Source organism: Primulina tabacum, chromosome 5 (genome assembly GCF_025594145.1).
Source record: "Primulina tabacum isolate GXHZ01 chromosome 5, ASM2559414v2, whole genome shotgun sequence".
NCBI classification, from domain to species: Eukaryota; Viridiplantae; Streptophyta; class Magnoliopsida; order Lamiales; family Gesneriaceae; genus Primulina; species Primulina tabacum.
This window is the reverse complement of record NC_134554.1, coordinates 9,131,700-9,145,485: the sequence shown is the minus strand read 5'-3', so window position 1 is coordinate 9,145,485 and position 13,786 is coordinate 9,131,700. Positions and strand designations below refer to the sequence as shown.

General features: G+C 35.4%; 3 protein-coding genes across 3 annotated transcripts; all 3 read right to left on the bottom strand.

Moving 5' to 3' along the window:
• Positions 1-2,343: 2,343 nt before the first annotated feature.
• LOC142546258 (small ribosomal subunit protein uS11x) lies at positions 2,344-4,840 on the bottom strand. The gene is made up of 6 exons (XM_075653888.1): positions 4,693-4,840; positions 3,850-3,969; positions 3,696-3,741; positions 2,906-2,991; positions 2,702-2,831; positions 2,344-2,599 (listed from the first exon to the last, which is right to left on the bottom strand). Exons 1-6 carry the CDS (start codon positions 4,693-4,695, stop codon positions 2,532-2,534), a joined length of 453 nt encoding a protein of 150 aa, XP_075510003.1. The 5' UTR covers positions 4,696-4,840; the 3' UTR covers positions 2,344-2,531.
• A 1,047-nt stretch (positions 4,841-5,887) lies between these two features.
• On the bottom strand, positions 5,888-10,960 carry LOC142546256 (uncharacterized). The gene is made up of 9 exons (XM_075653885.1): positions 10,007-10,960; positions 9,511-9,906; positions 9,240-9,408; positions 8,908-9,149; positions 7,912-8,819; positions 7,475-7,818; positions 7,119-7,382; positions 6,778-6,983; positions 5,888-6,681 (listed from the first exon to the last, which is right to left on the bottom strand). The coding sequence occupies exons 1-9, from the start codon at positions 10,265-10,267 to the stop codon at positions 5,968-5,970; spliced, it is 3,504 nt and encodes a 1,167-aa protein (XP_075510000.1). The 5' UTR covers positions 10,268-10,960; the 3' UTR covers positions 5,888-5,967.
• A 140-nt stretch (positions 10,961-11,100) lies between these two features.
• LOC142546257 (uncharacterized) lies at positions 11,101-12,574 on the bottom strand. Its single transcript, XM_075653886.1, has 3 exons — positions 12,199-12,574; positions 12,042-12,095; positions 11,101-11,461 (listed from the first exon to the last, which is right to left on the bottom strand). Exons 1-3 carry the CDS (start codon positions 12,490-12,492, stop codon positions 11,225-11,227), a joined length of 585 nt encoding a protein of 194 aa, XP_075510001.1. The 5' UTR covers positions 12,493-12,574; the 3' UTR covers positions 11,101-11,224.
• Positions 12,575-13,786: the final 1,212 nt, after the last annotated feature.

Below are 13,786 nucleotides of genomic sequence, written 5' to 3'. Positions count from 1 at the left end.
AACAAAAAACAAACTATTCAAAACGTGTGATTCGGATTTCAATATCATATATCAGTTCTTATAATTTCAAACACATTTATAAAAATATTAATATTAATTTATGTAATGAAATAAGGAGAATCCATTAAATGATTACACAGAAACAGACCTGTGTTTTCCTCAACTAGGGCAGAGAGCCATAAACAAATTTAGTCGATTTCACTGATAAATTTCATGATAAAATCAGATGGCCGGATAATACCATTTTCGTTCATATAATTTAAGTTTTCATCAGTTTCGTAAATTATATGTCTCGTGCTCTAAACTTATCTTTATTAGAAATTAATTTATTTCGGCATGTCAAACTCGATGCATTTTACTCACCCTCGGATAATCTAAACTTATCATTTATCAAATTTGAACAGATAAATCCTTTACGATATTGCCAAATTTTTGAATTGGTAATTTTGTAATTACGGTGGTATAAAGTGAAACAGTGAAATAAAAAAATATATTTATTTATAACCACATGGAGTACATGGAAATCTTGAAAGAAAGCAGAGGTGTTGCAAGTCCAGAGTCCTGGAAGCAAGCACTCTCTCACAGAAAATCTTAAATGACATTTATTGCACCGTCTCAACCTTTTACCAACGGTCTCATGATACGCCAACAAGTGTTAATGCCCCCACGAAGCACAGTGAAATAATTTTTTATTTTTTCTTTTATAGAACTTGATACCTCGTTCTTCTTACTAGGTCAAGAAATTTTGTCCGAATTTAACCTTGGAGCTGGTGGAACGATATAATATAAATCTAAAATAAAAAATTTCACAATTCCGAGACTATTTATTTGAAACATACAATGCATTTGAATCCAAATAAAAGAATTGATCTTTTGGAACGATTACTTTTGAAAATAGTATAACCATAATTCAAATTAAATAGCTTCTTTTGACAATACTTGAGATGTGATGTTACAAAATATATATATATTATATAACATAATGATTTATAACTCAAATATTTTATAAAACTTGACACAAACGTTGGATGAAGGAAGAATCCACGAGTGTTTTCAACGATATGTGTGCGTGTTCGATATTTGAAAACAAGTAAAATAGTCAAATGAGGTTTTTAGAAATCTCAGAAATTTATTCACTTAATTCATTTTAAGTAGTTTGCTTAGTTGGTTAGTTAATTGGTTAATCGATTGGTGAGGAAGTTGTGAGTTGTTAGAACGAACTTTGTACTGATAAATGCGTCTCGCGTATTCAAATACTTTGAGGAAGAATACGGATATTCATGGTAGTAAGGTACTTTCAAAAGGACCTCGAATTTAATGAAATAGTGAAACACAAATAGATTTACTTATATATCTATAATATATTTCATATTATAGAAGTGGAAACCGCACTAATATTAAGAGTATGTTTTTGTGAGACGATCTCACGTATCTTTATCTGTGAGACAGGTCAATCCTACCGATATTCAAAATAAAAAGTAATACTCTTAGCATAAAAAGTAATACATTTTCATCGATGACCCAAATAAGAGACTCATCTCACAAAATACAACATGTGAGACCGTCTCAAACAAGTTTTTAACATTTATAAATTAGTAATTTGAAAAGAAAAAATTGGTAATAAAAAAAATACTAAATAAATTTGCAGTGGGTGTTCCGTACCGTGCGATCAATAAATGAATCGTACTACAATTGCGCTATTATTATTATTATTTTAATTTTTATTTTTTGAAGTTTAAAGGCTCATCACACCAAACACTAATAATTTTGTCCTGAATTATTCAAAGCATGTGTTTCCTCTTAAATATTGCGGGCAAGGAGGAGCTACACTTTTCCTTGACATAGGGATACAGACATACAGTTTCAATTCCGCGTCATATTATTTACCATATCCGACTTATATCTATAAAAAAATATTCTAAAAAATAATTTTAGTTTATTAGAAGGAAATTTTTAAAAAATTGGTTCAAAATAATTACTTAGGAATTAGAAAGAAAAAAAAATTATTGTCAAAATTTTCAATATTTCATCCATGATGAATTTAGAGAGATCGATACGTACTATGGTTTTATTCATAAGTTTTTTTTTTTTTATTTAGATATATCTGAACCTGACTGAAGTTCAATAATTTAAAACTGAAAATAGTATTTGATAATTTGACTTAATTATTTGTCCTACACATATAGAATGTTCAGGCCTTTATTAATTCTGAGACCTACACAAATATAAACAATTACAGATAACATAATTGATATTATACTTAATTCTTAATATTTAGACCGTCTCACACAAGTTTTTATTTGCATAGTCTACCTTTGACAAGTAAAGCACAAAGTTCAAAGCTAAGCGATTCAAATCCAGCGAACATACCGACACATAACATGCAAATGTCCAAAATGATCAAAACATCAACAAAATTCATGTCTAATCTAAAATCTTTGTTCAAACACTAGACACGGATAAAATCCTTGCGATCTCAGAAAACTATCAAAATTATAGGAAGCAAGAATCGTTAACCAGCAGATGACGAATTACAGCCTCCTTCCCCTTCTTCCACCCTTTCTGCGAGTGCTATCGGTCGGAATTGGAGTCACATCCTCTAGATTCGAACAATAACAAGAGGTTGCAAATGTTGTGATAAATTCATATTAAATCAGAGATGGGGTTTCGAAAAGTAAAGAATCTGAGGCGATATATATACCTATACGCCCAATTTTCATTCCAGAACGAGCAAGGGCTCGCAGGGCAGACTGCGCACCAGGACCAGGAGTCTTGGTCTTGTTTCCCCCAGTAGCACGAAGCTTAATGTGAAGAGCATTAATCCCAAGCTCCTGCATGATAGATGTGCTAGTCAACGAAAAAATAATATACCATGGTATTTAAGGCATTTGATGGACTATAAAACCTTGCATCGCTGAGAAACATCTTGGGCTGCAAGCATAGCAGCATATGGAGATGATTCATCCCTATCAGCCTTTACTTTCATTCCACCTACAACCAAAGATGCGTTGATACAAATTAGACTGCTGCTCAGAAAAATATTTCCAAACCACAGACATGATAACCGATATTATGCATTTGTCGAGAAGTAAGCATAGGCTAAAATCGCATCTCTCAAAGACAAGAATTGCCTCACAAAACAAGTAGAAAAAAATGTAATCGAATTTCCATAATAGCATGTTGATCAAACTTATCTAATATATCGAATACAAACTTAACCTAGTTGGTTTACTAATACATGCACCTTCAACGCATAATTTTGCAACCTTCCAATAGCCTTGACTATCAATGAAACTTTTCAAAGGCACGCCCAAGTGGTCCTATTAAAATGCAGGTAAGATTTATGTTCTGTTACTGTAAGTAAATTTAAATCTATTCCTAATAGGACTTTTTTATAGAAAAAGGGATCAAATTCTAAAAAAACCAAACAAATAACAGTCTTTGTATCATGCCCCCAAGTTGATAGTGCAACAAAAGCATTAAAACACAAATCCCCATTTCTCACATGATATTAACCTCATCACCCTACTGCTGTCCAATTTTCATCAATCCCAGTCCCTTTCCCTTCTACTGGTAAAGCTTCCATGTACAATATCAAAATGCACAGTTACTCAAATGACAAACCATCACTCCACAGCTGGATTTGCGGCACAGAAAACATATAGAAAACCAAAGACAAAATGCTAATTCCATACCCGTAATACGGACCAAGGTCTCCCTTCCAGACAGGTCAGTCACATGCTGCATGCAGAAAGCCAAAGCGATCAGAGATTACACCAATGCTTTTCTAGTGTCGTCAAAAACAATGTTAAAAAAAACATAATTTCATGAATCAAATCCAATACTCACAATGAAGGTGTCATTGAATGAGGCAAAGATGTGAGCCACACCAAATACTATTTCTCCATCCCTAGTGGCAGGTCCAAGAGTGACATTCTCTTCCTTGGGCTCTCTGGTCCTTCTTTTCGACTGTCACTCCAAACAGAGCAGATTCCGAAAAAGAGAAAAAAAACTGAAATTAAACGCAAGACTGGAAAAAAACACAAATGCCACCAAAGAGTTTCACTGCTATGCCAACTCTTATAAAATTGTAAAAGTTGAGTCTTTGAGTAGACGCAAATTGAGAAGCCGAAAATCTTATGTTATTATTTTCTCGTGCAGAAAAAAACTAATACGGGCAATATCAAAACAATAGAACCAGAAAAGCACAACCTGAGATTTACAATGAAGAAGCTTATTACAGCTAAATCAAAAAATCTAACCAAAAGGAAAACTACGAAATAACCCAGATTTCGTTTTGGGGAACATAATACAGGATCCAGCCAATTTTGTGGAAAAATAAAAAAATGAAAATTTTACACAAACAAGCAGAGAGTATTATTCAACAATCACATTGATTCTCCACATTGTAATATCCACGAGCTACAATTAAAAATAACCAAGCATTCGTACAAACAGAGAATGTAAATCACAAAATATTCGACCGAATTTAGAACTCAGAATCTAAAACATAGTACCAAACACCATTTCCACTGGGAAAACAAATACGAGGATAGTGATTAACCGAGATCATAAAGAAAAAACAAATCATTGAAATGAATTCCAGACTGATTAAACTGAGCAATTACTGATCCAAATACGCAGTATAACGAATGTTCGTATGAATCAGATGAAACTTTTGAAGAAGATTACCATGTCTTGGCGCGTCTGAGAGCGAACAGGGAGGGCTTCGCTGCTTCCTGACTTCCGATGAACAAAGAGCAGCTGGTATCCACTGGAGCACGGAGATGCTAAGATTTATATCTAGGGTTTGGGGTAGACGATAACTTTTATATTCCACAAATACCCCTGTTCTTTTGTTTTAAGTACGGAGAAGGCCGAAACTCAATTTTTGAGCATATTATTAGTAATTTAATTAAATTAAACTAAAATAAATTATACTAAAATAGAAATCTTTTTTTTTCCTTATTTTTTTAAATAGAAATCTGATTTGTATGTGTTACTAATTAAAAATAACATCGCCAATGTTGAAGGTTGAGATTCTAAATTTTGTTGATTTCATATTCGAGTCCTAGTGATTGCGGGCAGTTTTTTTAATTTATTGATATAGATCTATTTGTTTCTTCGTATTTTTTTCCCAAAATAAGTAAGTCTTGGGTACATGCTCAATTTCGTCAATAGTGTAGATAGTTACATTATATCTTTGTAATTTAAAAATCATACTTATACTTAAAAAAATTTAAAATAACATAATATTTTTATTTTACCTTTGTTTCACCCAATGATTCAGTTTGAATAGATAAGTTTATTTCTAATTTCCTTTTTCATGTGAGGAATTACAAAAATATCAATTTAAAGACTTTGTGTATCAATTTCCCCCCACCTCTATCAAAAGTTTATACCTTTAAATTTGAATCACAAATGTCTCCTATTATTGCCATCATTATGAATTTTTAAGTTTTCAAATGATGACAGTTTGCTATCAACTTAGACAGCGTATCAGACGAATTATAATATCAAAGTTAGCAAAATAATTCAAAAGCATACATATTATAATTTGTGGAAATAATTGAACTTTAAAAGGAATATGGCATAAACTTAAGCATATTAGGTGATATAACACCTAGTTTTACATGATTATGATTGTAATTTTCAAGCACTTTAATTTATCTAAAAAATAATTGTATCCCCAATACTGATTCTAATTTTTACTCCATATATGTTTAAAAGAGTTCATGCATAAAAACAAACCGAGCTTGTTTGTAAGATTTTCGATGTCAGCTTAAAAATATTTGATTCATATTAATCATTGAATTCTAACTAAACTTAGGTTCAAATTAATTTGGTGGAATATTTTGAGTCGAACAAGAGCGTAAAATTTGGTGAAAAACATTTACTATTGGGCATAATATCCAATGCTCAGAAGAGCATTTTTAGACAATTTCCTCGTGATAGATGAAACAAAACTCATGAAAAGTAGGAAAACGAAAAGGATTTAAGCATCACAACTATTACAACAAAGATTAAGCAAAAAACCCAAATACCAACACTTCCTCCATCCTCATGCGTATCTTCACTCCATCCCAAGACTTCTTTTTTGTACCTGTCATCCCTCGAATCCAGTGAACTAATTCTACCCTTTTCAGCCAATCTAATGTGTGTTGTAATGTGAGGAAAAACTTTTTCATATGACTTCTCTCCAATCAAAAGATCAGAGTGGCCAAAACCATCTACTACAACTCTTTCATGCCTATAATTTGGCTGGTGCAGCTTCATGTACTTATTAGCAAGAAATGAAGTTTCTGGAGTAACAAGAAGTGTACGTCCACCGGATATGTACAGTGTCGGTAATGCCATTCTTTCGGGGTGAACCATGTATGTGTTATTGCCATTGCTATCGAGTATGAACCCTGCGTTGCAAATCTTTCTGAGGTGTGTGAATCCGGCCATTGGAAGACTTGTGACATTGATTTTGTTTAGCCAGAAATGCATCGTGTGGCTTACGTTTACATGCCAGAAGGCATTTCCGAATATGCCAGAGAAGACCTCACATTCGTCGCAGGCGCACCTCTCGCAGCGTGGGATTAAGCGTGCTATCGATTTGAGGAGACTGTATCGGAAACTTGTGGTTTTTCCAAGCAGAGGTAGTGTTTTGTTCTTACCTAGTATAGCCATTGAGATCTGAAACCATGTCAAAAATTTGATTGGTAATTATGATTTTACTTCGAAGCGCACCTTGTAATGAGTAATAATCTTAAAAATGTAGAAATGGCTTACTGGAGTTAGGGGAAGCCACATTTTGACCAAGGAAGATGTGGTGAGCTTGAAAAACATGGAAGAGTTAGTACAAGACAGAGAAGCTATTTTCTTTGCAGAGACGTGGCCTCCCATAAGTGCAATGTGAATGGCGAGACCTCCAACACAATGCGCGACTATGTGTACTTTCGTGGGTTCCCCGTGGAACTGAAGGATCTTGTCGATAGCTGCAGAAACAAGAAGCACATTGAACTTGTATAAACAGCAAATATTGAAGCGTTCACTAATCATATGAAGATGTATAGTATTTGTGAAAACTATCCCAAAAGCCGGGAGGATTCTGAAGTCGATATAGTATTTACCAGCTGTTATGTCAAATCTTCCAATGTCATCAACTGAAAAACAATCTAAAGAATATGAAGGATGCACTCTTGTCCTCAGTAGCCATACATCATGCCCATCTTTTACCATAGTTCTAACGAGATCGTTAGGCTCTGTTGGTAAGCTATAACTTTCGGTTGAGTACCCATTGATAAGCAAGACAGGATATGGTTTTTTCTTGTGCACAAGCTCTCCGGTGCTTTGGCTGCTTTCCCATTGCTGGCAAGAGATTATAAAGTCGTCGTCTGCAAATTTACATTATCATGTCAAGCTGGGAATTTTCCTGTCAAAATTTAGCAAACAAACATTGAATTCTGTTAAGGTCCAGACTCCTTACTCGTTCTAATTTCATGAATCGTACTGTCTGGATAAGGGCCGGCTTCCAAGTCCTTGGAGGCGAAATCGAGGTATCTTCCTCGAGGTTGTTGGAGGATGTATGTTCTCAACAGAGATTGCGAAAGAAGATAGATGAAAATTCTCTTGCTTCCACCTTCAAGGCTCCATAAGCTTTTTATAAGCTCAATCGTTGAAATATGAAGCTTCCCTTGTAGATTCATCGATTCTCCTTCTTGATCATCGTTTGTGATTTTTCTCAATGTCACGTTCAATGTCGTGGATTCGCTCCACGCATATAGAGCCAGAAGATAAGGATTCATTATCTTTTTCCCTTCAAGATGATATCTGCAAAATCAAATGATTGTCATTACTCATCACATTAAAGAAACTTATTCCGGACGCAAGTATACGAGGCAATAAATAATAACATAATCAGACCTTGAACCAGAAGATGCTGCGAGGAGGAGATGATAATGCATATATTGTGTATAAGGAGTTCTGATATCTGTTTTGCACAAGTCAACTTCACCATGAATAATATACATTGAATCGATTTCTATAGCCTTACATACGACATGCCCACCAACTCTCCCTCGTAGAAGGGGGTGAGATTCTCCAGCAACCATACCCTTGTTGTCAAGATTTCTCGAAAAATTTTCGAATTTCATTTTGAGGTAAGCAGTACATGGCATGCCACCAACTTGGCCTCTCATGGTTTCTTGAACCATAACTTCTGGTCCACATCCCGTCATCTTACTAATTGAGATCGAACCTTGTTTTGTATTGAATTTTCTACTTCCGATGTACCCATTAGCATTCTGTACAAGGCGTCTGGATACGTGCTCAGCAGCCGTAGCAATAGTTAGACAAGGGTTGATTCCAACAGAGCAGGGAATCATTGATGCATCACAAATGTAGAGTCCAGGGTGCACCCCGGTTTGAGATGTGCTATCAAAAACTTGACCTGCAGAATTGCACACACCAGATGAAACATTGGAAGAAGCAATACACCCGCCTAAGTGGTGTACTGAAGTGCTCCTATATCGTGAAATGAAAAGTGTTCCTCCTAGTCTCTTAGCGAGTTTTTGGAAAGCTTCGATCTTTCGTGGGAGCAGAGGATCGTGAGGGGGCTGAAAGCGAATTTTGCATGTGCTTTTTTCAAACGTGAGCCTCCCATTACTGTCATCGTATCCCATGCCATTCAAAGCCATTTCTTGGCTGCGTTTCGAACCCATAAGATGCTTGATGCTTTCTATTATTTCGTGTAAGAGCCGGCCCCCGGATTGCCATTTATACATAAAACCTTTAATTAGGAGGCGAGGATAGGCCGCTGGGATTACTGCACTCTGAAGCAAGAGATGAAAGTCTTAAAAATCAGGCCGGTTCAAAATCTTTACTCTCTCCTAACTTCATGTAAAATTTATTATCAATAACCTGAATAGTGATCCCCAATGAAGAAGTGTATGATGAAGAAATGGAAGGTCCAGGTCTTTCATGGAAAGGGGTCCCTGAAAACTGCTGTTTATTTAGACCTGACGCGTTCACCGGAGCCGAGGTTCCGACCAAGTAAGCAACATTATTGCCATTGCAACTCAATCCAAAGCCAAGCTTCTGTGAAACTGATAATCCTCTCATTTGAGATTGAGAAAGTATTTTGGCTGTACCAAATACTCCACCTGCGAAAAAGAAACTGAACTTATTAAATTTACAACCTTAAAACAAGGTTGCCACTAAGTCATCGCCTATGCAGACGTACACTCACGTACCTGAAAGAATAACGATATCAGACGCAACATAATCTATTTCTTTGAAAAACACAAGCCATCTACGCCTGGTTTCAGTTTTGAACCTTCCTTCTTCTTCGCGTGGACTGTCTTCGTATTCGTTTCTTACAACATATTGAACCTCACATTCTGTTTTTATCGTACATCCTGCCTGTAACCAGAAAATTTACTTTAAAGTTCACTTATAACCTTAAAATGAAGAGTACAAAACAAATGGTTAGATTATCTTGTTTTATTGATGCAGAAAACATACCTGGATAGCAGAGAGCAGGTAATTTTTATCGGTTGAATTTTTCGCATTGTAAGGACAGCCAGCAAGACAATTCCCACATGCGAGACAACTTCCAGTCTCTCGATTCTCCCCGTCTTCATCATTAAAATTCACGCTCAACTTAAGCAGGGAGTCGGTATTCGTATTATAATCTTCGTCAACCACATCTTCCATGATCTTAGGATTCTGAAACTTGAAAGGAAGCTTCTGAATCCTTAACATATCCGAAGCTAATGCCTCACATCTCTCCCAATCCTTTGGCCATTTCGCATCCCTTCGTGCACGTACAGGCGTAGGCATCATAACTCCGGCGTTCACTAAAGAACCGCCACCTAAACCACATCCCATTACTGCAAGAGAATCATCTTGTTGATACACCTGCAATTATTTTAGTCGATCAATCTTGGGTTAACATCGGTATCTAATAAGAAAACATGAAAACTACATTTCATGTTGGAGCATAGAAAATTACAGCAACCTGAAAAAGAGCATCTTTTGGACCAAAGTTAAGTCCCAAGTTGATGTTTTCCACCCTGACAACAGATCTAATCTTGAAAATGTCTGTTGGAAAATCCCGAGCTTCCCACCTACGACCTTTCTCCATCAAACAAACCTTAAAACCCGCCATCGAAAGTCGACATGCAGCAACAGAACCGCCATATCCGGACCCAACAACAATTGCATCGTATCCTTGATCATTCCCAGTATGATGGAAATCCTCTAAGTTTGATTTCTCCATTTTACGAATGCATGCTTTGGGCACTACCCGCCATTTAATAGTATTTTTATATTACCAACTAGTTGCATCTTAATTCAATATTTTAAGTCCGCAAGCTATAGCCAATTTTGTTGACTTTGATTTAATGTAACTAATAATTTATTGTAGACTTCATGTTGAAGTAGGCTTTAGTTGATTTAGTCATTTAGACAGAAAATTAATATGCAATATAATTGATAATCTTTGTATGCAAGGTTAACTGCTCCATCAAAGATTAAAAATATGAATATGTAAACCATGAAATACATTCTTACTATCTCTAAATACATATTTATGGTCGATGAGCGTTTGAAAAGAGTTTCATTTTAAGGTATAGCAAACATTTATCAGAAATCTATATTTATTTAATCATCCGTAACAATTAATGAATACGTATGACTGGTTCTGGTCCAAATTATGTTTCGCCACGGATAGCAGATTGGTTAATGTTGTACAGAGCACGAAATGCCAACCATAGGTTGCGGCACAACGAGCAAAACTAATAATAAAGAATAAGTCAATTAATGACGCTGCAAGATTTCTTTGCAAAGAAAAATTCAATAGTCAAGGCACCAAGGGGTGTCATTTACTCGGACGGAACCTTTTAGATTCTTCAAACCTTGATATTCAAATTTTACTACTTGCCTCCGACTCGCCTTGACTTAGTAATTTCATCGTCGTTTTATCATAAGTCATAGATAGTGCAAACAAACTTCTGCTATCAATGTACAAGCACTAAAATTCGTGTGGCCACTAACCATGAGTCAACCTTTTATGTATAAGCTGTTTTAGCATATTTATTAAAGGAAGGATCATTAAAGTTTCAAAATCTCGGTCCCGCAAAACATCATGTATTTCATTAATTTTACTGCAGATCAAATAAGTGATCGTGGAAAAATGCATTACACGTTACTGCAGATCCCGTCGAAGCGGTTCAGTTTAGTCTGTTGCAATTTCAACACATTTTTTTAAGGCTTTTAACAGACTTATCATGATTCTTGGTTCTCCTGGAGGTGGTTCATCTTTCAAGGGTCCATTTCTTATGGCTCTGAACAAAGGAAATACACTATCTTCAGTAGCACGAAATACCAAGCAATCTATGTACACAGCCACTTCTGGTTGCCCATCTTTAACACTAATGAATCCAAGTCTTGCTCCACCAGGAATTTTGTCCACCTGTTTATAATTTTTTAAAATCATACGCTTTCAAATTACAAACTTACAACAGGTTTGCATAGTCATAGGACTATAATTGGGAAGCCGGGGAATAAAGAATACGGAATTTCATTATATATATTTTTTCAAACCATAAGCTTATAAATTTAGGAAAATAGTCAAATAATCCACTAAGTTGAACTATTTTCTGTTTTGGTCATGAAAGTTTTTAAATCTATGTTTTGGCTACGTAAATAAGGTTATATATGCTTTGACTTTTGGTCTTTTTTTCGGAATACATAAATAGACCAAAAACCAAATCACAGCCCAACTTATATGACCAAAACTCATATTTACATACTTACGAGATCAAGGAAAAAAATTGGCAAACTTAAATGACCATTTTGATTATTATCTCTTTAAATTACAAATGCACACGTTTGCATTAAGAATATTTAAGCATGTAATTTAAAAACATAGGATACATATATATTTTTAAAAAGAATTAAATTTCGTGTTCTTTCGACTGTTCACTGGACCGCTAATGCAGTTTGCTCAAAAACCAATTGAAAATGTAATAACGAAAATTTATTAATCCAACCTTGAGTGGCACCGGAAGTGGCAAATCAGCACCTTGGCAGAGACTGTTCCCCCACTGTTAACCCATGTCACAAATTCTCAATCAAATACTATCCCACGTTCCCATCAAGATTATCTTGAAAATTCGCGGTTCCGGAAGGCAAAAAAAAGAATCGAACCTGGAAGAGTAGGGCTTCGAATCTGGCAAGGTCAGTGTTTGCGGGTAGTTTCAGGGTTCCCAAAGAAATCCCACCTTCATCATCATCTTTTACGGGAATTATGTCACCTGGTGATGCCTTCAAGATTGGAATAAGATTTATTTTACCAGAAAATCGAAAAGGGTGATTCAAGAACTGAACAATGTTGTTGTTGGAGCTGAATTTAGGAGACTTAGGATAAGTAACAATCGGGAAAAAACAAGATTTCAGGTGGGAGGAGGCATGAATTATGTTAGCTACTGGTCTAACAGCCATGGAACCAAGAATTCTTCAGATTGTGTTATGTGGTGCCAAGGATACGAAGGTGGATAAAATATGCTTACAAGCTATTGGACATGTGTGCACGGGAAAATGTTTTTTATTTGAAAAAAATCAACTGTTAGATATGTCACGCCCCAGAGACGGGATTGGTTGACACTGACGTTGCTATCAAATTTACATTCGAAAACAACAAGCCTCAGAAGTACAATATTAATACATCAGTCTTTTTATTCATAAATACTGAATATTTAGATGTCTGATACAAACTCAAATACTAATGTTTTACAGCGGAAATGTAAAACCAGACATAATAATTTCTTAACAGATACAGCGGAAACATAACTTAGAATTTAACAACAACAGTCTTCTTCACCAGCCCCAAAACTGATACTGTTCTTTCTTCTAACAATTCTTCCTCGTTCTTATCTGAGATGTGTTTGGTGGGTGAGTGATATGGTTGTCACTCAGTAAGCGGGGGCGGGAATAATTCCCAGTTTTCGAAGTCATTTTCAACAGAAACAGTAATACAAATGATATACAGAAATTCTTATTTTCAGAACAGGAATCAGTATTCAAAACAGAAATTTAACAAGTAAGCAAGAACTGAGCACGTTCGTGAATTTCATGGCTAAACTGATATCAGTCCCCTATATGTTCTCTCCTCTAAGGGGTGAGGCCAGTAATCAGTAATCAGAAATCAGTAATGTTCAGAATATATATTCCTATCATTAGTTCACTAGGTTTCAGTGCTTCAAAAATCAGATATTAGAAATCAAAATACACATACGTTGCTTCAAAACCGAAATGATCAAACAAACTGGTTTTAAGATATTTATACATAAGCCCACTTACAGTAATTTGCTAGGAGTTTCGGTTGAAGTTTGAAATCTATTGTTCTCGCTACTGGATTTTTCTGCTTTAAACAAAGGCACTCTGTGAACTCGAATTTTCAAGTGATACTCAAGATTTGTGTAACACCAATTCAAAGATTTAAGGGTGTTATTTATAGGCACATTTCTGACTGTTAGCATCCCAAATAAATGGTCATAATCTGCCATTATGTGCCATTACAGCCTTTAATTCATGATAAATGCTTCAGTTACAAGTCATAAGCAGAATCAGTAGCTGTCTGCTGGAATCTCACGCTACTGAATTCTTCTGCTGCTGGATTATATCTGCTGGAAAAATATCAGCTTCTGAAATATCAGTTGCTGCTGGAAGCTTCTGCTGAACTCTTTGCCTTGGTGCTGAAGTTTGTTAGCTGCTGTAAAATGCTAGCTACTGCTGG